The sequence below is a fragment of the Ranitomeya imitator genome, chromosome 2 (assembly GCF_032444005.1).
Source record: "Ranitomeya imitator isolate aRanImi1 chromosome 2, aRanImi1.pri, whole genome shotgun sequence".
Taxonomy (NCBI): Eukaryota; Metazoa; Chordata; class Amphibia; order Anura; family Dendrobatidae; genus Ranitomeya; species Ranitomeya imitator.
Window position 1 is genome coordinate 260,894,928 of NC_091283.1, and position 24,702 is coordinate 260,919,629.

The 24,702-nt window shown below is 48.3% G+C and overlaps 1 protein-coding gene across 1 annotated transcript in view; it reads right to left on the reverse strand.

Moving 5' to 3' along the window:
- The window catches only part of LOC138663009 (gastrula zinc finger protein XlCGF66.1-like), a 33,174-nt gene extending 13,698 nt beyond the window's left edge, over nucleotides 1-19,476 (reverse strand). The window contains exons 1-3 of the mRNA XM_069749050.1: nucleotides 19,387-19,476; nucleotides 19,206-19,303; nucleotides 18,917-19,007 (exon numbers count right to left, since the gene is read on the reverse strand). Of these exons, the coding sequence (XP_069605151.1) occupies nucleotides 18,917-19,007; nucleotides 19,206-19,303; nucleotides 19,387-19,471 (274 nt within the window). The 5' untranslated portion in view covers nucleotides 19,472-19,476. The remainder of the gene's footprint in view (nucleotides 1-18,916; nucleotides 19,008-19,205; nucleotides 19,304-19,386) is intronic.
- Between the last annotated feature and the right edge of the window lie 5,226 nt (nucleotides 19,477-24,702).

Below are 24,702 nucleotides of genomic sequence, written 5' to 3' on the forward strand. Positions count from 1 at the left end.
AGGTTCCATCTGCCGTGCCCGTAGATGGGCCAAAACGCGTGGCAAAGCCAAAACATGTTGGAGAACATTGTGGCCATCCAGTTAAAGCTCAGTCTGCAATTCCTGAAAAGGGATCCGATGCTAGGAAGAGTGCAGTCTGGCATTTTTTTAAACAACATCCAATTGATCAGCGCAAAGTCATTTGTCAAAAATGTTCAACTAGCTTAAGCAGAGGTCAGAATCTGAAAAGTCTCAATACAAGTTGCATGCATAGACATTTAACCACCATGCATTTGAAAGCCTGGACTAACTACCAAACGTCCTTAAGGTTGTAGCACCCTCGGCCAATGAAGCTAGTCAGCAACGCTACATCCCTTCCGTCACTGTAAGGCCACCATTTTCCGCACCACCGGCAGTATCTGTGCATGTTTCTTTGCCAGCCCAAAGCAGTCAGGGTCAGGGAATCACCAGTTTTGTAGGAGGAAATACTGCATCTAGGGCACCGGCGGAAACAATACCGTCTCCAACCGTCTCTCAGTCTGCCATGTCCACCGGCACACCCGCTAGTTCCACGATCTCCAGCTCTCCAGTCCAGCTCACCCTACATGAGACTCTGGTTAGAAAAAGGAAGTACTTATCCTCGCATCTGCGTACACAGGGTTTGAACGCCCACATAGCTAGATTAATCTCGTTAGAGATGATGCCCTACCGGTTAGTTGAAAGCGAAGCTTTCAAAGCCCTGATGGAGTACGCTGAACCACGCTACGAGCTACCCAGTCGACACTTCTTTTCAAGAAAAGCCATCCCAGCCCTGCACCAGCATGTTAAACAGCGCATCGTCCATGCACTCAGGCAATCTGTGAGTACAAAGGTGCACCTGACTACAGATGCATGGACCAGTAGGCATGGCCAGGGACGTTACATGTCCCTTACGGCACACTGGGTGAATGTGGTGGATACAGGGTCCACAGGGGACATCAATTTCGGGACAGTTGTGCCTAGCCCACGGTCTAGGAAACAGTTGGCTGTAGGCGTTCGCAGCCCCTCCTCCTCCTCGTCCTCCTGCAGAAGCGAGAGCTCTTCCACAGACCGCAGTCGCCCAACCACTCCATCGGCAGTAGTCACTGTTGCACACCAGGTGTCCCATTATGGGGCAGCTACTGGCAAGCGTCAGCAGGCTGTATTGGCTATGAAGTGTTTGGGCGACAACAGACACACCGCGGAAGTTCTGTCCGAGTTCTTGCAGCAAGAAACGCAGTCGTGGCTGGGCACAGTAGATCTTGAGGCAGGCAAGGTAGTGAGTGATAACGGAAGGAATTTCATAGCTGCCATCTCCCTTTCCCAACTGAAACACATTCCTTGCCTGGCTCACACCTTAAACCTGGTGGTGCAGTGCTTCTTGAAAACTTATCCTGGGTTCTCCGACCTGCTCCTCAAAGTGCGTGGACTTTGCTCAGATATCCGCCGTTCGCCTGTACACTCCAGCCGTATGCAGACCTATCTGCGGTCTTTGAACCTTCCCCAGCATCGCCTAATCATAGACGTTGCAACAAGGTGGAACTCAACACTGCACATGCTTCAGAGACTGTGCGAACAGAGGCGGGCTGTTATGTTTTTGTGGGAGGATACACATACACGGGCAGGCAGTAGGATGGCAGACATGGAGTTGTCAGGTGTGCAGTGGTCGAAGATACAAGACATGTGTCAAGTCATTCAGTGTTTTGAGGAATGCACACGGCTGGTTAGTGCAGACAACGCCATAATAAGCATGAGCATCCCCCTAATGCGTCTGCTGATGCAAAGTTTGACGCACATAAAGGATCAGGCGTCTGCACCAGAGGAAGAGGAAAGCCTTGATGACAGTCAGCCATTGTCTGGTCAGGGCAGTGTACAGGACGAGGTAGCGGGCGAAGAGGAGGTGGAGGACGAGGAGGATGATGGGGATGAGTATATTTTTAATGAGGAAGCTTTCCCGGGGGCACTGGAAATTGGTGGCGTGGCAAGGCCGGGTTCTGGTTTTTTGAGGGACACAAGTGACGTAGATTTGCCTGAAACTGCACCTCAACCAATCACAACCGCAGATTTGACAACTGGAACTTTGGCCCACATGGCGGATTATGCCTTACGTATCCTCAAAAGGGACACACGCATTACTAAAATGATGAACGATGACGATTACTGGTTGGCCTGCCTCCTTGATCCTCGCTATAAAGGCAAATTGCAAAATATTATGCCACATGAGAACTTGGAACTAATATTAGCAACCAAACAATCAACTCTTGTTGACCGCTTGCTTCAGGCATTCCCAGCACACAGCGCCCGTGATCGTTCTCACACGAGCTGCAGGGGGCAGCAGACCAGGAGTGTTAGGGGTGCAGGCATCAGAAGTGGCGTTGGACAGAGGGGTTTTCTGACCAGGTTGTGGTGTGATTTTGCTATGACCGCAGACAGGACAGGTACTGCTGCATCAATTCAAAGTGACAGGAGACATCATTTGTCCAGTATGGTTACAAACTATTTTTCATCCCTTATCGATGTTCTCCCTCAACCATCATTCCCATTTGATTACTGGGCATCCAAATTAGACACCTGGCCAGAATTGGCAGAATATGCATTGCAGGAGCTTGCTTGCCCGGCAGCTAGTGTCCTATCAGAAAGAGTATTCAGTGCTGCAGGTTCAATATTAACCAAAAAAAGGACTCGTCTGGCTACCCAAAATGTTGATGATCTAACATTCATTAAAATGAACCACAACTGGATTTCGAATTCTTTTGCCCCACCTTGCCCGGCCGACACCTAGATTTCCTATGAAAAGCTCTTGCCTGTGGACTACTGTGAATGAGTTTTCAAATGTCTTAATTTGCAGCAGCTGATTGTCCAGCATACGACATGTTTACACCTACCTAAATGGCCAAACTCCCCACACGGGGCCGTCGTGGTATCGCGACTTGGCGCAAGCACCCGTGAGAGTGCTGTTTGTCTGAAGAGGTGGGTGTGCCCGCTTTTAGTCGACAGCACTGCCACTGGGTCCCTCATAGTACAATAAAGTGTCTCTGGCGGTGGTGGTGCGCACCCAACGTCAGACACTCAACACTGTTGTAACATGAGGGGCCCTGGGCCTGTACCGCCGGCCACAAGAGAGTTCACCCACCCCCAGGTCAAACATTGCTCTACCACTTCCACAATTATCTCTCACACTTCCACCAATGTTTAGTCTATGCGCTGACATCCTTCCATTACTGCCACTGACAATACCATTGTGTTAACATGTGTGATGGTACTTAACATAGTCAGGGGCAGTGTCCTCTATTTACCCAAGTAAATACTTTGTACCAAATTAGTAGGTCTGAAACTACGCAGAGGATCCCACCCCTGTACCTAATGATTGCACCCTTTAGTGTTTTCGTTTTCTTTTAATGCGAGACATTCACATTTATGTATTGTTTTGGACTACTAACTGGCAGACACTCATTACAATCGGCCTCCGCTGACAACACCAATGCTGCCTGTGTACCCCTGCAAGAGAATTCCAAGTGTCTACAGCCCAATTTTTTTTATGTTAGGCCTTCGAAGCCTGTCTGCGGTCCCTTCTTCCACTAGGCCTCCACTGACCACACCACTGCTGCCCGTGTACCCCTGGAAACAGTTTTAAATTGCCTACAGCCCAATTTTATTATGTTAGGCCTTCGAAGCCTGTCTGCGGTCCCTCCTTCCACTAGGCCTCCACTGACCACACCACTGCTGCCCATGTACCCCTGTAAACAATTTTAAAGTGCCTACAGCCCAATGTTATTATGTTAGGCCTTCGAAGCCTGTCTGCGGTCCCTCCTTCCATCCGTCCTACACTGACCAGACCACTGCTGCCCGTGTACTCCTGGAAACAATTTTAAAGTGCCTACAGCCCAATTTTTTTTATGTTAGGCCTTCGAAGCCTGTCTGCGGTCCCTCCTTCCACCCGTCCTCCACTGACCAGACGACTGCTGCCCGTGTACCCCTGTAAACAATTTTAAAGTGCCTACAGCCCAATGTTATTATGTTAGGCCTTCGAAGCCTGTCTGTGGTCCCTCCTTCCACTAGGCCTCCACTGACCAGACCACTTGTGACGATCTGACTGCACTCTGATGTAATCTGAGCGCAGTCCTATAGTGACCGTGAGAACGGAAGAACCGGACAGAGAGTGGACCCTCTGGGTCACGGTACTGATACACCCAGGGACGAGCGAACCCGCGATGACAACCCCTATACAGGGATAGTTGGGGAGCAGGCCCGAGGGGAACAATACCGCAACAGCTGGCACCAAGAGGGACGGCTCTGGAAAGGACAGAAGGGACGAACCAAGGGAGACAGGCTGGGAAAACGGAGGGAAGACAGGAGGAGAATGAGCCTGAGAAAATGGACCAGACCGGAGCAGAAAATGATCTGAACCAGACAGGGCCAAACGAAGGTACAAACTGCACACAACAATCAGGCACCTCCATTATGGAGGCGAGGCCTGATATAGCCCAAAGAAGTACCTGATTGGAGGAGACAGGAGCAGGGAGGGTCCGAAATGGTTAACTGGAGGAAGAAGTGCACGCCCGCGTCCTAAGGCGCATGTGTGGAGCAGGTACAGGACGGGAGGGAAGAGGAGCGCGCACCCCACGCCGAAATCCCCGAGCAGCAGGAAGAGGATGCGGGGAACCGGCGCGACACTGAGAGCGGCGAGGAGAAATGGAGAGAGCGGGACTGATAGGAGAAGCGGCCGCAGCGTCAGAGGAGGCCGGTTTGACAGTACCCCCCTCCTAAGACTCCCCCCTCCGAGACTGGTTGTGAATCTTCTCAGAATCCGTGGAGCATTAACGTTCTCCCTAGGCTCCCACGACCTCTCCTCAGGACCAAACCCCTTCCAATCTATAAGATAGAAGACCCTTCCTCTAACCCTCTTCATGGCGAGAATATTCTTTACTTTAAAATCATTGTCAATGCTAAAGGGCTGAGGGGAGTCCATGGGTGCAGGAGAGAATCGATTAAGAATGAGAGGTTTCAAGAGCGAGACATGGAAGACGTTAGGGACTCGGAGAGAAGCCGGCAATCTCAATCTATAGGCCACGTTGTTAATACGTCCCAAAATCTCGAAGGGACCGATGTATCGAGGACCCAACTTGTAGGAAGGAATCTTCAAGCGAATGTGTTTAGTCGAAAGCCAGACCTTGTCACCAGGATGATACGGTGGAAGATCCCTCCTCCTTTTGTCGGCGTGTCTCTTCATCTGGGCTGCAGTCCGAACGAGAGCCTCCTTGGTCTCTCTCCAAATTTGGGAAAATTCAGAAGAAAAGGCGTCTGCTGCAGGCACTCCAGAAGGGGAAGACATAGGAAGAGGTATTCCCGGGTTTAGACCAGAAACCACAAAGAATGGAGATTTAGAAGTTGCCCCACTAGGATGATTATTATGGGCAAACTCAGCCCAAGGAAGAAGAGTTACCCAGTCATCATGATGAGCGTTGGTAAAATTGCGGAGGTAGGAGGTCAAGATTTGATTTATCCGTTCCACTTGCCCGTTGGTCTGAGGATGATAGGCGGAGGAGAAATCCAGCGAAATGCCCAAGAGCTTACAAAGTGCTCTCCAGAACTTGGAGGTAAATTGGACCCCTCGATCCGACACAATTCGCTGAGGAAGTCCATGTAATCTGAAGATCTGATGGATGAAAATTCTTGCCAATTCTGGAGCCGAGGGTAATCCAGGCAATGGAACGAAATGGGCCATCTTGGAGAACCGATCCACCACCACCAGGATGGTTGTGCATCCAGAGGAACGAGGCAAATCTGTAACGAAATCCATAGCTATTTGTTGCCAAGGGGCCTCGGGAACGGGTAACAGATGCAGGAGACCGGAAGGTAGCCCTCTAGGTACTTTGTTTTTAGCACAAGTCGCGCATGAGGCCACAAAATCCGAATTATCTTGTCGGAGAGACGGCCACCAATAGTACCGGGAGAGAAGAGCGAGAGTCTTCTTGGTGCCGACATGTCCAGCAACTTTGGAAGAATGTCCCCAATGCAATACCTCTGTTCTCTTGTCACACGGGACAAAAGTTCTGCCAGGGGGAACAGAGAGGAGGTTAGAGGGAGCCACCATGATGATTTTGGCAGGATCAATAATATGTGAAGGACCTTCTTCTGTCTCGGGAGATTGCAAGGATCGGGAAAGTGCATCCGCTTTAGAATTCTTATCTCCGGGTCGAAAATGAAGCTTAAAATCAAAACGAGAAAAGAACAAAGACCATCTGGCCTGTCTGGAATTAAGTCTTTGGGCGGATTGAATGTAAGCCAAGTTTTTGTGGTCTGTGAAAATTTTAAAGGGATGAATGGCCCCTTCCAAGAGATAACGCCACTCCTGTAGAGCCATCTTTATAGCAAGTAATTCTCGATCTCCAATTGAATAATTGCATTCCGCGGGCGAAAATGAGTTTGAGAAGAACCCACAAGGAACCAGACGACCGGAGAGAGATCTTTGGGAGAGAGTTGCCCCAGCACCCGAAGAGGAGGCATCCACTTCAAGGATGAAAGGCCTGCTGGCCACAGGCCGATGAAGAACAGGAGCAGATGTGAAGGCCCTTTTTAGGGAGAGAAAGGCGTCTTCTGCCTCCGGAGGCCAAACATTGTGAACCGCTCCTTTCCGGGTAAGAGCGGCGAGAGGCTTGGTCACAGAAGAGAAATGCGGAATGAATTGTCTATAGTAGTTAGCGAAGCCCAAAAATCGTTGGATGGCCTTCACTCCAATAGGACGAGGCCACTTAAGTACAGCAGATAGTTTCTCAGGATCCATCTCCAACCCCATGTCAGAAATAATATATCCCAAGAAAGGCAAAGAAGTCTGTTCAAACAAACACTTCTCGATCTTTGCGTAGAGGCGATTCTCCCGAAGACGCTGTAGAACCAGACGAACACTTCTTCTGTGAGAGGACAAGTCGGGTGAAAAAATAAGGATGTCGTCAAGATACACCACCACACAAGAATACAGTAGATCACGGAAGATCTCATTTACAAATTCCTGGAAGACCGCTGGAGCGTTACAGAGACCAAAGGGCATGACCAGGTATTCATAGTGGCCATCCCGGGTGTTGAAGGCAGTCTTCCACTCGTCTCCAGCGCGAATTCGGATCAAATTATAGGCTCCGCGTAAATCTAGTTTGGAGAAAATTCGGGCTCCTCTCAGTCGGTCGAAGAGTTCAGGAATCAGCGGTAGGGGATACCTATTCTTGACTGTGATGGCATTCAGACCTCTGTAGTCTATACATGGCCGAAGGGATCCATCTTTCTTCCGAACGAAGAAAAAAACGGCTCCAGCTGGAGAAGAGGACTTCTGGATGAAACCCTTGGCTAAATTCTCTCGGATGTATTCTGACATGGCTAAGGTCTCTGCCGGAGATAATGGATAGGTTCTTCCCTTGGGAAGGGTAGATCCAGGAATTAACTTGATAGGGCAGTCATAGGCTCGGTGTGGAGGAAGAGACTCCGCCTCCTTTTTATCAAAGACATCGGCAAACGAGAGATAGGCAGAGGGAAGACTAGGAAGATTGACGGGTGCTTGGGGAAGACCTGGACGGGAGACGGACAGCAGACAACGTTCATGACAACCATGACCCCAGCGGAGTATCTCTCCAGAGCGCCAATCAAGAACTGGCTCGTGCGACCTGAGCCAGGGTAGACCCAAGAGCAGAGCGTGAGAAAGATTAGGCAGAACATAAAATGCTATCTTCTCCTGGTGTAGAGCTCCAATCTGCATGTCCATCTCGAGAGTGACCATCTTGATGGAAACAGGTAGGGGTCTGCCATCCACTGCAGAAATAAAACGCGGAGTCTCAAGAGTAACCACAGGTATCCGAAATTTGTTCACCTCCTCCTGCCGAATGAAATTACCAGCGGCACCCGAGTCCACATACGCCTCCACAGACCTACGCTCAAGACCTACAGAAATCAAAGCTGAAATAGTTAGGGGTAGAGAGGAATTTGAATCACCTAGGAAGGCCTCTCTTACCTGGCCTAGGTGGAGGAGTTTCCCGGCCTCTCTGGACAGGAACGCAAGAAATGATTTACCCCTCCGCAATAAAGACACAAGCCCTGCGCCAACCTCTCCTTGCGACGCTGCTCCGACAACCTAACTCGATCCACCTGCATAGGTTCAGGAGCGGAAGAAGCAGAGGACTTGACCGAGGAGGAACCAGGCACCCAATTAGTCCTAAAGGATCTCCTCTCCCTGACTAATTCTCGAGAGCGCTCCTGGAAACGTAAATCAATACGTGTGGCCAGGGATATAAGGTCCTCCAGGATAGTAGGGGTATCCCGACCTGCGAGCTCATCCTTAATCTTGGACGAGAGCCCTCTCCAAAAAGCCCCTACCAGTGCCTCGTTATTCCATCCAAGCTCAGAAGAAAGTGTCCGGAAACGGATGGCGTATTGTCCAACAGTAAGGTTCCCCTGTTGAAGATTAAAGAGGGATTCAGTGGTAGATGCCACCCGACCTGGCTCATCAAAGACCTTACGAAATGTGTCTAGAAAAATCTGTATACTGGCAACTACCGGGTCATCCCGTTCCCATAAGGGGTTAACCCAGGACAGAGCTTCTCCCTCGAGATGGGACACAATAAAGGCCACCTTAGCACGATCAGAGGGATATTGCTGGGGTAGGAGCTCGAAGTGTAGACGGCACTGGTTCAAAAAACCCCGACACAATTTGGGATCGCCGCTGTATCGAGGGGGCTCTCCCAAACGAGGAGGAGGAAGGGGTACAGGATCTCGATGAGAGGCAGAAGCAGCGGCGGCAGACTGAAGAGAGTGAAGGCGGTCGTCAACCGACGCCATGTAAGTAAGAATATGGGACTGGGTATCTCGCTGCTGTGCGAGCTCCTGCTGGAGTCCCACCAGCAGAGGGGCGTTACCAGGATCCGAAGTCTGTAGGGCGGTTAAACGAGAGTCCATAGACTTCATAACAGACATAATATGGGTCTGATTCTCCCGTAAGAACAACAACTCCTTCTGGGTTGCTGCGGAGGCACCAGCGGGGTCCATGGCCTGATTGTACTGTGACGATCTGACTGCACTCTGATGTAATCTGAGCGCAGTCCTATAGTGACCGTGAGAACGGAAGAACCGGACAGAGAGTGGACCCTCTGGGTCACGGTACTGATATACCCAGGGACGAGCGAACCCGCGATGACAACCCCTATACAGGGATAGTTGGGGAGCAGGCCCGAGGGGAACAATACCGCAACAGCTGGCACCAAGAGGGACGGCTCTGGAAAGGACAGAAGGGACGAACCAAGGGAGACAGGCTGGGAAAACGGAGGGAAGACAGGAGGAGAATGAGCCTGAGAAAATGGACCAGACCGGAGCAGAAAATGATCTGAACCAGACAGGGCCAAACGAAGGTACAAACTGCACACAACAATCAGGCACCTCCATTATGGAGGCGAGGCCTGATATAGCCCAAAGAAGTACCTGATTGGAGGAGACAGGAGCAGGGAGGGTCCGAAATGGTTAACTGGAGGAAGAAGTGCACGCCCGCGTCCTAAGGCGCATGTGTCGAGCAGGTACAGGACGGGAGGGAAGAGGAGCGCGCACCCCACGCTGAAATCCCCGAGCAGCAGGAAGAGGACGCGGGGAACCGGCGCGACACTGAGAGCGGCGAGGAGAAATGGAGAGAGCGGGACTGATAGGAGAAGCGGCCGCAGCGTCAGAGGAGGCCGGTTTGACACCACTGCTGCCCGTGTACCCCTGGAAACAATTTTAAAGTGCCTACAGCCCAATTTTATTATGTTAGGCCTTCGAAGCCTGTCTGCGGTCCCTCCTTCCACTAGGCCTCCACTGACCAGACCACTGCTGCCTGTGTACCCCTGGAAACAATTTTAAAGTGCCTACAGCCCAATTTTTTTTATGTTAGGCCTTCGAAGCCTGTCTGCGGTCCCTCCTTCCACTAGGCCTCCACTGACCAGACCACTGCTGCCCGTGTACCCCTGGAAACAATTTTAAAGTGCCTACAGCCCAATTTTTTTATCTTAGGCCTTCGAAGCCTGTCTGCGGTCCCTCCTTCCACTAGACCTCCACTGACCAGACCACTGCTGCCCGTGTACCCCTGGAAACAATTTTAAAGTGCCTACAGCCCAATTTTTTTTGTTAGGCCTTCGAAGCCTGTCTGCAGTCCCTCCTTCCACTAGGCCTCCACTGACCACACCACTGCTGCCCGTGTACCCCTGGAAATAATTTTAAATTGCCTACAGCCCAATGTTATTATGTTAGGCCTTCGAAGCCTGTCTGCGGTCCCTCCTTCCACCCGTCCTCCACTGACCAGACCACTGCTGCCCGTGTACCCCTGGAAACAATTTTAAAGTGCCTACAGCCCAATTTTATTATGTTAGGCCTTCGAAGCCTGTCTGCGGTCCCTCCTTCCACTAGGCCTCCACTGACCAGACCACTGCTGCCCGTGTACCCCTGGAAACAATTTTAATGTGCCTACAGCCCAATTTTTTTTATGTTAGGCCTTCGAAGCCTGTCTGCGGTCCCTCCTTCCACTAGGCCTCCACTGACCAGACCACTACTGCCCGTGTACCCCTGGAAACAATTTTAAATTGCCTACAGCCCAATTTTATTATGTTAGGCCTTCGAAGCCTGTCTGCGGTCCCTCCTTCCACTAGGCCTCCACTGACCACACCACTGCTGCCCGTGTACCCCTGGAAACAATTTTAAATTGCCTACAGCCCAATGTTATTATGTTAGGCCTTCGAAGCCTGTCTGCGGTCCCTCCTTCCACCCGTCCTCCACTGACCAGACCACTGCTGCCCGTGTACCCCTGGAAACAATTTTAAAGTGCCTACAGCCCAATTTTTTTTATGTTAGGCCTTCAAAGCCTGTCTGCGGTCCCTCCTTCCACCCGTCCTCCACTGACCAGACCACTGCTGCCCGTGTTCCCCTGTAAACAATTTTAAAATGCCTACAGCCCAATTTTATTATGTTAGGCCTTCGAAGCCTGTCTGCGGTCCCTCCTTCCACTAGGCCTCCACTGACCACACCACTGCTGCCCGTGTACCCCTGGAAACAATTTTAAATTGCCTACAGCCCAATGTTATTATGTTAGGCCTTCGAAGCCTGTCTGCGGTCCCTCCTTCCACTAGGCCTCCACTGACCAGACCACTGCTGCCCGTGTACCTCTGGAAACATTTTTAAAGTGCCTACAGCCCAATTTTATTATGTTAGGCCTTCGAAGCCTGTCTGCGGTCCCTCCTTCCACTAGGCCTCCACTGACCAGACCACTGCTGCCCGTGTACCCCTGGAAACAATTTTAAAGTGCCTACAGCCCAATTTTTTTTATGTTAGGCCTTCGAAGCCTGTCTGCGGTCCCTCCTTCCACTAGGCCTCCACTGACCAGACCACTGCTGCCCGTGTACCCCTGAAAACAATTTTAAAGTGCCTACAGCCCAATTTTTTTTATGCTAGGCCTTCGAAGCCTGTCTGCGGTCCCTCCTTCCACTAGGCCTCCACTGACCAGACCACTGCTGCCCGTGTACCCCTGGAAACAATTTTAAAGTGCCTACAGCCCAATTTTTTTTATGTTAGGCCTTCGAAGCCTGTCTGCGGTCCCTCCTTCCACTAGGCCTCCACTGACCACACCACTGCTGCCCGTGTACCCCTGGAAACAATTTTAAATTGTCTACAGCCCAATGTTATTATGTTAGGCCTTCGAAGCCTGTCTGCGGTCCCTCCTTCCACCCGTCCTCTACTGACCAGACCACTGCTGCCCGTGTACCCCTGGAAACAATTTTAAAGTGCCTACAGCCCAATTTTATTATGTTAGGCCTTCGAAGCCTGTCTGCGGTCCCTCCTTCCACTAGGCCTCCACTGACCAGACCACTGCTGCCCGTGTACCCCTGGAAACAATTTTAATGTGCCTACAGCCCAATTTTTTTTATGTTAGGCCTTCGAAGCCTGTCTGCGGTCCCTCCTTCCACTAGGCCTCCACTGACCAGACCACTACTGCCCGTGTACCCCTGGAAACAATTTTAAATTGCCTACAGCCCAATTTTATTATGTTAGGCCTTCGAAGCCTGTCTGCGGTCCCTCCTTCCACTAGGCCTCCACTGACCACACCACTGCTGCCCGTGTACCCCTGGAAACAATTTTAAATTGCCTACAGCCCAATGTTATTATGTTAGGCCTTCGAAGCCTGTCTGCGGTCCCTCCTTCCACCCATCCTCCACTGACCACACCACTGCTGCCCGTGTACCCCTGGAAATAATTTTAAAGTGCCTACAGCCCAATTTTTTTATGTTAGGCCTTCGAAGCCTGTCTGCGGTCCCTCCTTCCACCCGTTCTCCACTGACCAGACCACTGCTGCCCGTGTTCCCCTGTAAACAATTTTAAAGTGCCTACAGCCCAATTTTATTATGTTAGGCCTTCGAAGCCTGTCTGCGGTCCCTCCTTCCACTAGGCCTCCACTGACCACACCACTGCTGCCCGTGTACCCCTGGAAACAATTTTAAATTGCCTACAGCCCAATGTTATTATGTTAGGCCTTCGAAGCCTGTCTGCGGTCCCTCCTTCCACTAGGCCTCCACTGACCAGACCACTGCTGCCCGTGTACCCCTGGAAACAATTTTAAATTGCCTACAGCCCAATGTTATTATGTTAGGCCTTCGAAGCCTGTCTGCGGTCCCTCCTTCCACTAGGCCTCCACTGACCAGACCACTGCTGCCCGTGTACCCCTGGAACCCAGCTAAAAGTGCATGGAGCCTACTTTTTTTCTTTGTTTTATATTCATCAAAAAAAGATGAACTACTCTGTACCACGGTTCAAGCTATCCAGTCGACACTTCTTTTGCGAGAAAAGCCATCCCAGCCCTCCACCGGCATCAAAAAGTCTGCATTGTCATAGCACTCAGGCAATAAAACAGTAGAAAGATGCACCTGACAAGAGACACATGGACCAGTAGGCATTTCCACAAAAAGTTACGTGTCCATTACGGCGCACTGGGTTAATGTGTTGGATGCATGGTCCACAGGGGACAGCCTACAAAGTATATCTGCAGTCTCTAATTCAAATTTTTCTCCGCTGACCAGAGCACTGCTGCCCGTGTACCCCTGGAACCAATAATAAAGTGCCTACAGCCCAAGTTTATTATGTTAGGCCTACTACGCCTGTCTGCGGTCCCTCCTTCCACTAGGCCTCCACAGACCAGACCACTGCTGCCCGTGTACCCCTGGAACCTATTTTTAATTGCATAGAGCATCCTTTTTTAATAGTAGGCGTACAAAGTCTGTCAACGGTCCATAATTTTAATAGTCCTCCACTGAACAGACCAATGCTGCCTGTGTACCCCTGTAAACTTTTTTTAACTTCATTGAGCCACATTTTTGGGTTAAGGCCTAATAACTGTGTCTGTCTGCGCCACTCAATACAGCTGTCCTCCTTTGAAAAAAGCTGAGCTTCAATAGTCTGGTTTTCAGCCTCTAGGAATTGGAAAACTGCATTGGGGCTTCTACTTCGGTAGGGCCTACTAACGGTCTCTGCCGCTCCAAGGTGTTCTCCAGGTTTCCTCTCCATTGATTCAATCTTCATGCTCGTGTTTAGTAGTTGTTGAAACAACACTGCATTAGGCCTACTAGTTGGGTCTGGGGTGTAGAGACGGTGTGTTCAACTCCAAGGTGTTCCCCAGGTTTCCTCGCCATTGCTTCGATCTTCTGACTCTCGTTTAGTAGTTGTTGAAAACTACACTGCATTAGGCCTACAAATTGGGTATGGGGTGTAGAGACGGTGTGTTCCACTCCAAGGTGTTCCCCAGGTTTCCTCGCCATTGTTTCGATCTTCCGACTCTCATTTAGTAATTGTTGAAAACAACACTGCATTAGGCCTACAAATTGGGTTGGGGCCTTCTATCTGTGTCTGCCGCTCCTTGCTGTTCTCCTACAGTGAACAAAGCTGTGCCGCCGGTTTACTACTGTTGCCAATTTTGAACTGCATTTAGAATACTTACTGATTTGGGCCTACTCTCTGTGTCAGCCTCTCATTCTAGTTGTCCTCCACTGAACAAAGCAATGCCCCCTGGTTAGTCCTGTTACCAATTTTGAACTGCATTTAGGCCACTTTATTCTTTGGGCCCATATCTGTTTCCCCCTCATCCTGCCCATTGCCCAGCCAGTGATAGATGAGTCTGCTGGTACATTGACCCATAACGCAACATTCCCCGTGCACGCTACACTGCAAGATTGTGACCCTGCTGAAAGTCAGGTCCCCCTTCCCGCATACCATACCACCTTACACGGTGACAAAGAGGAAGGTGCAGATGAAGGTGCAGGTTCCTTCATCAGGTAGGGGGAGGAATACTCGTTGGCGACGTCACTGGCACAGGGCCCCTCATAGTACGCAAAAGTGTTGCTGCCGGTGGGAGGCGCCCCCGCCGTGCAAACACACCGCTGTACTTTGAGAGGCCCTGTGCCAGTGCCAATGCCAACGAGTGGGCCCCCCTGCTTGCTCAGGATCACAGCACTTGCAAAGTTGAAATACCTACCTCTCCCTGCTCCACTGCCGTGACGTGGTCCAGATTTCCTGGGCCCACTAATTACTTGAACCAGCCCTACCCCCCACAACTTTAGCCAAATGACCCCCAATTTCCAATGCCTTACTATTATTATAAGGTAAATTGAGATTGACAAGCTTCAGGAATAAGAATGTATGTTTTTTGCCATTAAAATGGACACTGTAGGTGTTTTCCTGGCCTCCACTCACTGCCGACTATGCTCCCCCATTGACTTGCATTGGGTTTTGTGTTTCGGTCGATCCCCGACTTTTCGCGATAATCGGCCGATTCCACTCGACTCAACTTTTGAGATAGTCGGGTTTCGCAAAACCCGGGTCAACTCTAAAAAGGTCAAGGTCGCTCAACTCTACTCTGCACCGTTCATATTTCCCCATAGCTGTGCCATATAGTGCTCTGCGCCGTTCATTATTTCCCCATAGCTGTGCCATATAGTGCTCTGCACCGTTCATTATTGCCCCATAGCTGTGCCATATAGTGCTCTGCACTGTTCATAGTTCCCTATAGCTCTGCCATACAGTGCTCTGCACCGTTCATTATTTCCCTATAGCTGTGCCCCATATAGTGCTCTGCACCGTTCATATTGCCCCATAGAAAGCTCTGCCATTGTCGCTGCTGCTGCTGCTGCAGTAAAAAAAAAAAAACACATACTCACCTTTCTTGATTGCAGCTCCCAGCGTCCGGTCCCGGCGTCTCTCCGCACTGACTGATCAGGCAGAGGGCGCCGCGCACACTATATGCATCATCGCGCCCTCTGACCTGAACAGTCAGAGCGCAGAGACGCCGGGAAGATGGAGCGACGCCCGGCGGCTGGAACGTGGACAGGTGACTATGCGATACTTACCTGGTCCTGGCGTCCGGACAGCTGTCTTCGGTGCCGCAGCTTCTTCCTCTATCAGCGGTCACCGTTACCGCTGATTAGAGAAATGAATAGGCGGCTCCACCCCTATGGGAGGTGGAGCCGCCTATTCATTTCTCTAATGAGCGGTCCCACGTGACCGCTGAAGAGGGGAAGAAGCTGCAGCACCGAAGACCGTGGGACGGCAGGGGGAGCGCTAGGATTGCTGGAAGCAGGTAAGTATGCCTCAGCGCCCTCTCCTCCTCACCCGCCGACCCTGCCACCCACCTTGACTCGAGTATAAGCTGAGAGGGGCACTTTCAGCCCAAATTTATACTCGAGTATATATGGTAAGTGCAAAGTAATTGATGTCGTTCCAACTCTGAGAAGAGGGGGTGATAGAGAGCAAATACTAAAAAAGAAGGAGTTAAAATGGATATATGAACTTAATACTCTTAAACCCAGGGGTGTAAATGTGGATTTTAAAATACACACGGTAATTTGAGGGGGAGTATGTGAACCCTGTGCATTAAGTTTAGTTGAAGACTTGTAGGTGACAAATATTGTTCCTTAGAGTTGGGGGTATGAAATATCCCTAATTTTAATTTTTTAATTTTTTGCCTTTCAGATAGACGTTGATGTAGAACACTTGCCTTGTGAGAATGTGGTATCGTGGAGGACGGAGATAATAACAAAATACAATATACTTTTCTTTATTAAATATTTTTCATAATTATTATTATTACTTTTTAAATATTATGGATTGCTGATCAAGTAAAAAACCAAAAAAATCAATATTAAATTTTTTTATGAAATTCTATATAGTAGTGCAATTTTCTGTGAGGGTGGGAGTGTCTGACCTGGACAGGGGTGAAACTACCTTACAGTATGGTCCGGAGGGATCATTTGGGGTATTTGAACACTATATGACTCCCGGAGACCGCCTAGATAAGGTGTCGTCCGGTGCGTGAGGGTAGAAATAGGAACCAAAATTGTCCGGGATGTGGTCATGACGCAACACCAGTTCGAGATTGAATCTCGCCACCAAAGTGGCTTCTGTGCGGATGTGAAATGACTGATACAATTCAAAACAAGTATGGCACAACAACGCGTCCTGTATAAATGCATATAAAACAAAGTACTAGATTATTGGTGACAATCTAATTCATAGTAAAAGCATATTGCGGGTTTTTATACGTTCCTTATGGAGTACGCCACTATGTGCATTTGCGCGTGCGCATATAAGTAAATTTGATATGATGCCACAACAAATATGGAGTAGGGATGTGTGACGGCGCATGCGCAATCAGGAAAATGCCACACAAGACTGATCATTGGCTAGTGGCTCATCCCTCTGCAATGACGCATTGGGAGCATGCGCAATGAGCTTTTCTGAACGCCGTATATCAGAGATGGCGTCCTCCATGAATGCACATGTCTCATTAGGGTAAGTGTAACTATTATTATAATCTATACAGCGATTAGTCGCATACTATGGAATATCATCAGAATTTGGCAATATTATGAGTGAATGTAAAAGCACTAAAGCACTTTTGCACATGTACACTTTATATTAATCAAAGAAAACAATGCACAATGTATCATATATGTAATGCACTTTTATGAAATGTGTAACTTTTTTGTAAAAAAAAGACTGATGGTTGTTGAGACCCATATAAATATGTACTAAGTAGAGCCACCCACTGCTGGAGAAAGGCTCATATGGAGCCGAAACGTCGCCCAGACATGTGGGTGGATTCAATCTTCCACGCTTTCACAGCAGATATGGAGTGCGAATACTTGTATATTGGTGTAATCATTGGACGGATCACCTGGGGCCTCGCACCCGAAGATAAGATAAGAGTTGTGCTGTTCCTTCTTTATATTGCAAACTATTCCAGCTAGATCTGCATTCAAACAGCTAAATGGCGCTCCTTCCCTTCTGAACACTGCCATGTGCCCAGAGAGTAGTGTACAATCGTATGTAGGGTATTGTGAGAAGATGGAAAATAATTTGTAAGATCCATTTGTTTTCTATTATCCTTTGTGAATAATTCCAAAGTTATCACCACATAAAGTTCAAAAACCTGACCGGCACATCCAAACATAGACTCAGTGTGAACAGGTGCTGAACCTAGAGTTGCCAACTCATATATAGTTAAGTAAATAAGGCAGCACACTGTAGCGCTGAAACATGCAAATATGAAACATGAAAATTGAACTGCATTACTGCACTAGAAATATGAAAAATGAGAGCGTTTAGCGCATAAAAATGGCCAATTTTATGTGTACCTGGTAGCCCCTTTACGGCATCTCTCTTATACCAGGTCCTACGCTTGCCTTACCTCGCTGAGAATAAACGTCTCCATCTGAATGGGTACATGTGAAACCTCTTCCTAGACTAAAATTTTCTCTCTCTGTGGAGGGGTATTGGACCTGCTGTAATTAAAACACCTGTGGCTAGGAGAGATGCCGTAAAGGGGCTACCAGGTACACATAAAATTGGCCATTTTTATGTGCTAAACGCTCTCATTTTTCATATTTCTAGTGCAGTAATGCAGTTCAATTTTCGTGTTTCATATTTGCATGTTTCAGCGCTACAGTGTGCTGCCTTATTTACTTAATCACCACATAAAGTGACACACGTCAGATTGTAAAAATGGGGCCTGATTAAGAACACAAAACTGGAAGAGGATAAATCAGAGGATTCTGGACACTACTGTAATCAAAAACTGACTATAGATAATTACATCTATTGAAATGCTCAAACTGAACAGTCTCCATCAGTAATAAATGAGCAGCTAGTGGTGAAACCTCTCTGGGGTAATTAGAGCACGTGGCTCGGTGACTTCACAATCTAAACTATCGTAAGCTCCAATATTTTCTGTCAGATGAGTTTCAAGAAGAAATATTACACATTTAAAGAGAACTGCGTATAATAGTGCAGAGCGGAGATGTCTTAAAGGGAACCTGTCAGCAGGATTGTGCTCAGTGACTACAGACACTGTCAGGTTGGTGCCGTTATACTGATTACACCGATACCTGGTGATGAAATCCGTCTTGTGGTTGTTGTTTCATCTGTATTTGTAGTTTTCAGCTAATGAGATTCTTGTGCTCTGGGGCGGGGCTGTGGGCGTGGCTTTATGTGGTGCTCTGGGGCAGGGCTGTGGGTGGGGCTTTATGTGGTGCCCTGATTACATATGCATCTGTATTGGCTTATGTCAGGTCGCTGATGCCTCACTACATGGTCCGACAGCCTTTGGATCCTAGACTCTGTGGCATGATGCGTGGTCCCGATCGCTGCCATGGAGACCCGATGTCGTCATGACAACATCCGGGTCTCCAGACCTGAGAGGCTTCCTGTCATGCGCAGTGATGATCAGGAAGTCTCTCAGGTCAGTGTATAGAAGGAGAATGTTGTGGTCTAGAGGCAAAATGGTGATCATGGTAATACAGCCGGACTACACCACCGATAAAGCAGCCACAGCCATTGATGAGAAGAATCTGTGACCTCTCTGCATTTAGTGGTCACTACTCACCTGGGTAGTCATATGTGGGAATCTCCTCTTTACACCACTCATCCCCCCTCACATATGTCTCTGTAGTAAAAATATGGGTCAGATCTTCACCCTGAAACAAATATTGTAAAAGTCACCGACAGATGGAGAAGTCACATCTATGATCAGCTCTAATCCTGCCATCTCCACCGTTCTCATTACACAAGTATAAAACATATAATACTTTTGGATAAAACAAGACTGAGCACAAGACCTTCACCGGCGTCTACACATCATAGGGGAGATCTCCTGACACCTTCTCTCCATCTACCTGATGATCCTGAGGAGCATTGGGATCTTCTTGGTTACAGTCCTGTAGAAGAAGAGGGCGGGGACATCTCTCTGGTGTTGTCCTCTTACTGGATAGATCTGGAGGAAACACATACAGGGAGTGAATTCATTCTTTACATACAGATAATTATAGGCCGTGTGTATTTAGTCCTGTCTATTACCTGGAGATGTGAGGGGCTGGGGAACCTCCATTATGATGTTCTTGTACAGATCTCTGTGTCCTTCTAAATACTCCCACTCCTCCATGGAGAAATAGCGACATCCTGACACCTTATAGGAACCTGACACATACAATGATACCGTCATCCCCCCGATCCCTTCATAGCGTTACTGTATAATGTCCCAGCATTCCCAGCAGTGTCACCTCTCCAGTCAGCAGCTCAATCATCTTGTAGGTGAGTTCTAGGATCTTCTGGTCATTGATGTCCTCATGGATCAGGGGGTGAGGTGGAGGCCCCATGATTGGGCTCAGGGGTCTTCCCCATCCCTCAGACACAGGGTCCTGACAGCGATCACTAGAGGTCTTCTTCACCACTGTGTAATCCTGGTAATGGAGAGACACATTAATAAATCTCTCTACAGACATTTCCAGAGTCCTCACCTCTCCAGTTCTGTCCATCTGTTATTCCCATAGATAACAATGATGTAATGTGACGTCATCAGAATCTCTCACCTCTCCAGTAAGACGGAAGAGGATCTCTAGGGTGAGGTGTAATATACTCTCCGCCATCTTGTCTCTGTCCACATCCATCTTTGATGGGTAAATCAGGAAAATTTTCTTTTGCAGAAGATCTTCACTGAGAGGATCCGATATTGTAGAGACCTGAATGAGAAGATGAGCCGATGTAACATCATAAGAATCCTGTGTAATAATACAATTACTGGAGATAATAAGGGAAACATATGAGATTTATTATTTTACAGTATTTAGTTTCCTTCTTTACATCTACTAATAAATCCTATATATTTAGGCCACAGACAACAAGCAGTTTCTTCCTCGGAGTCGGCAGCTGAATACGTTTCTCATAGACTCATCTTCCATAACGCTAATTCTCGTCTCATTTACCGACACTGGAATCGGCATTAGCAATACTGCAGGAGATATTCATTACACACGACATGAGAAATAACTACTTCATGGTGAGGACGACATCTTCATCTTCTACTACGACTTTAGAAACATATTTGGCCAGAGTCGGTCACTGACTCTATCACCACCGGCCGTCTATATGAAGGTTTCCCGTCTTTCCCGCACTGTAATCTTCTATCACGTTAGATATCAGGTCTGATTCACACACAGAAGTTTGTTTATAGCCTAGGAAGGGGGTAATACCCAAGGAGCTTTCCAGGCTAGTAATATCAGCTGATAACTGTATACTTAGCCTTTAGTGGCTATTAAAATGGGGGACCCCCAAAAAAGTGATGTAGGGTCCCACTATAATTAATAACCAGCAAAGGTTATGCAGACAGTTGCGGGTTGATATTAATAGCCTAGGAAGGGGCGATGGATACGGGGGCCCAGGCTTAAAAAAAAATCCGCTCTCAGCCACCCAGAAAAGGCACATCTCTAAGATGCTCCAATTCTGGCAAGTAGCATCTCTCTTCCCACTTGACTTTTAGTGGATATCGCTGAAATTGTGATGACGGGAAGGAGAGGGTGACCAATACCACACCCCACTGAGCCCTGTCAATTCACAGCCATCATAGCAACCGAGCGGGCTACCGTTTTGGATGATGCACTCCTGCCTATCCAACTATCGTATGGTAAATATCTCATAGATCCTGGGTTCATTAGTATTTGCACCAAGAATGAGGCTAAGTGATTATTTATTAATTGTCGGTGGTCGGAGGTAGTCAGTGAGGTGGATGGTACTATATTGTACATGTAGGGGGCAGTACTGTGGGAATATTAAAAAGTGGGGGGATGGCAGTACTGTGGGGACATTATACTGTGTGTGAGGGGGATGCCAGTCCTGTGCAAACATTTTCCGGTGTCTGTGGGAAGCCACTGTGACGCCCAGGAGACCGGGATACCCAGCACCGGACCAATGGGGTCTGTCTCTTGAGGGGGATGTCACGGGTGGCTTGACCCGGTGCAGTGGCCTCAGGCAATGCACAGTGTAAGGGGTATCGTGAGGGGACAGGCACTTACTTGATCAGCAGCAGGTTCTCCCAGCGGTGACGATCCCGATCCTGGATAGATGGCTATTGTCCAAATGAAAGACTGAGGCACTGAAACGTTTAACCAGTTTACTTTGACATAAAAGGATTTACAACCAGTCCTGTCACCGGAGTCTGTATGGGAACTCTGAGTTACTTTGACCCTGCCGGGGTCTTCGCCTCTTATTGTGCGCAATTTCTGTGTGGCCCTGCTGCTGTATGTGAACTGGCTGCCGGCCCAATCTGTACCCTCCGGGTCCTGGTTCGACGGGCAACCCGAGTCCTTTTATCGGCTTACCCCCTCCGGGAGTACCGCTGAACTCTGTGTCTGTTGCTGCGTCCGGCCCTAGTGAAGCTGATATCACCTCACGTTTTTCCGGTTGCTGTATTATATATAATGAATACAGCCACGGATCCGGTATCCGTCTTTGCGCCTGTTCTGGGTAGTGATTAATGCTACCCGGTTCTCACAATGTCCCTTTTCTCTGTCCCTCTTCTCCTCAGGCCGGTGATTTGGGCCTGCAAACCGTCATAGGGCTGTTAGAAATTCAGCTGTATGACCTCTCACTATCAGCTCCTTAGCCCAACTGCCATTTCTTCTCTCAGACCAGAATGGATTAAGGGGAGTCTCTGGAGCTCCCCCTTCTGGCCGGAGGTGGTAGTGCAGTTTTGCTATTTTAGTATTTGTGTTTAGTGTCAGTAACTATTTTTGTGGCAAATACCCCTAGGGGGTGCCACACCACTATTGTAGGAACAAAATACTGTGTGTGCTGGGATGATGGTACTGTGGGAACTTTATACTGTGGGGGGGTATAGCGGTACAGTGAGAACTTTATACTGTGTGTGGTGGAGGTATGGCCTTACTATGAGAAGATTATACTGTATGTGGTGGGATGGAGGTACTGTAGGAGCATTACATTGTGTGTTAGGTTATGGCGGTACTATGAGAGGATTATACTGTGTGTGGGGGGATGGAGGTACTGTAGGAACATTACATTGTGTGTGGGGGTATGGCGGTGCTATGAGAAGATTATACTGTATGTGGTCGGATGGAGGTACTATGAGAAGATTATTCTGTGTGTGGTGGGATGAGGTACTGTAGGAACATTGTACTGTGTGTGGGGGGTATGGTGGTACTGTGAGAACATTATACTGTGTGTGGTGGGATGAAAGTACTGTAGGAACATTATACTGTGTGTGGGTGGTATGGTGGTACTGTGAGAACATTATACTGTGTGTGGTGGGATGGAGGTACTGTGAGAACATTATACTGTGTGTGGGGGTATGGCGGTACTAGGGTATGGCGGCACTATGAGAACATTTTACTCTGTGTGATGGGATGGAGGTACTGTAGGAATATTATACTGTGTGTGTGGGGGGGGCTATGGCGGTACTATGAGAACATTATACTGTGTGTGGTGGGATGGAGGTACTGTAGGAATATTATACTCTGTGTGGGGGTATGGCGGTACTATGAGAACACAATACTGCGTGTGGGTGGGATGGAGGTACTGTAGGAACATTATACTGTGTGTGGGGGTATGGCGGTACTATGAGAACATTATACTGTGTGTGGTGGGATGGAGGTACTGTAGGAACATTATACTGTGTGTGGGGGTATGGCAGTACTATGAGAACATTATACTGTGTGTGTTGGGATGGAGGTACTGTAGGAACATTATACTGTGTGTGGGGGTATGGCGGTACTATGAGAACATTATACTGTGTGTGGTGGGATGGAGGTACTGTAGGAACATTATACTGTGTGTGGGGGTATGGCGGTACTATGAGAACATTATACTGTGTGTGTTGGGATGGAGGTACTGTGAGAACATTATACTGTGTGTGGGTGGGATGGAGGTACTGTAGGAACATTATACTGTGTGTGGGGGTATGGCGGTACTATGAGAAGATTATACTGTGTGTGGTGGGATGGAGGTACTGTAGGAACATTATACTGTGTGTGGGGGTATGCCGGTACTATGAGAACATTATACTGTGTGTGTTGGGATGGAGGTACTGTAGGAACATTATACTGTGTGTGGTGGGATGGAGGTACTGTAGGAATATTATACTGTGTGTGTGTGTGGGGGTATGGCGGTACTATGAGAATATTATGCTGTGTGGGGGGTAAGGCGGTACGGTAGAAACATTAAACTGTGTGTGGGTATGGCGGTACTATGAGAACATTATTCTGTGTGTGGGGGTATGGCGGTACTATGAGAACATTATACTGTGTATCTAAAAGTGAGGTATCGCGCTAGAACAGCTACAACAGACTATAAGGGTATGTGCACACGATGCAGATTTAGTGCAGAACTGCAGCAGATTTTTCTGCAGCAGAAACGCTGCAGAACTGCACTGTGATTTACAGTACAATGTAAATCAATGTGAAAAAAAAAGCTGTGCACATGGTGCAGAAAAATCTGCGCAGAAACGCTGCAGATTTCAAAGAAGTGCCTGTCACTTCTTTTGTGCAGTTCTGCAGTGTTTCTGCACCCCTCCATAATAGAAATCCATTGGAAAAATCTGCACAAAAAACGCATCAAAAACTCATAAAAACGCATAAAAAACTCACCTGCGGGTTCTGCCAGGAGATGCAGATTTAGTGCAGATTTTATGCAGAAAATTCTGCACCAAATCTGCATCGTGTGCACACAGCCTAAATGTGGGTTTTTTTCTTCCTGAAAACTGTAGTGTGCCCACAAACGACCAATACTGAAACTACCAATGCTGGTATCAATCGTGTATAGAAGTAGTAATAAACACTTACTCTTTGCCTAGGTCGTGGAAGATAATACCAGTTGGTATAAAGACCTGCGGGTGCTGTTGCTGGGGGTTCCAAACAACCAGGCGGCAGGAGTAATTAGAGTAGTTGGAGGACGCGCAGAGCCAGAAGCGCCCCGGCCGGTGGCGTCCCTGGATGCACGGCTGAAAAAAATGGCCGACAGTGCTAGGGCAAAAAGCTAACCAACGCGTTTCGAGGGACTCTGTCCCTCTTTGTCAGGGTTACCGCCCCTTCCCTGCCGATTGCCATATATAGCCGTTCAAAGTAGTTATCCTGTTAACCCATGGTGTACTGGACCAAGAAAGGCTGTGACCGCATACCAATTAGTCTTAGTGCTCATTTGTATACCGGATCATATCCGCCATATACTGCATGTAATTGCTGACACCAATAGCCTATTTGAGCCAGGAACATTGATTTTAATGCTAATTTGTATAATAACATTGAAGCCAGCATATTATAGACTCAGATGATAATAGAGTAAAGTAAAAGTACCATAAGTAAAATATGCTATATGGATAATAAAGGG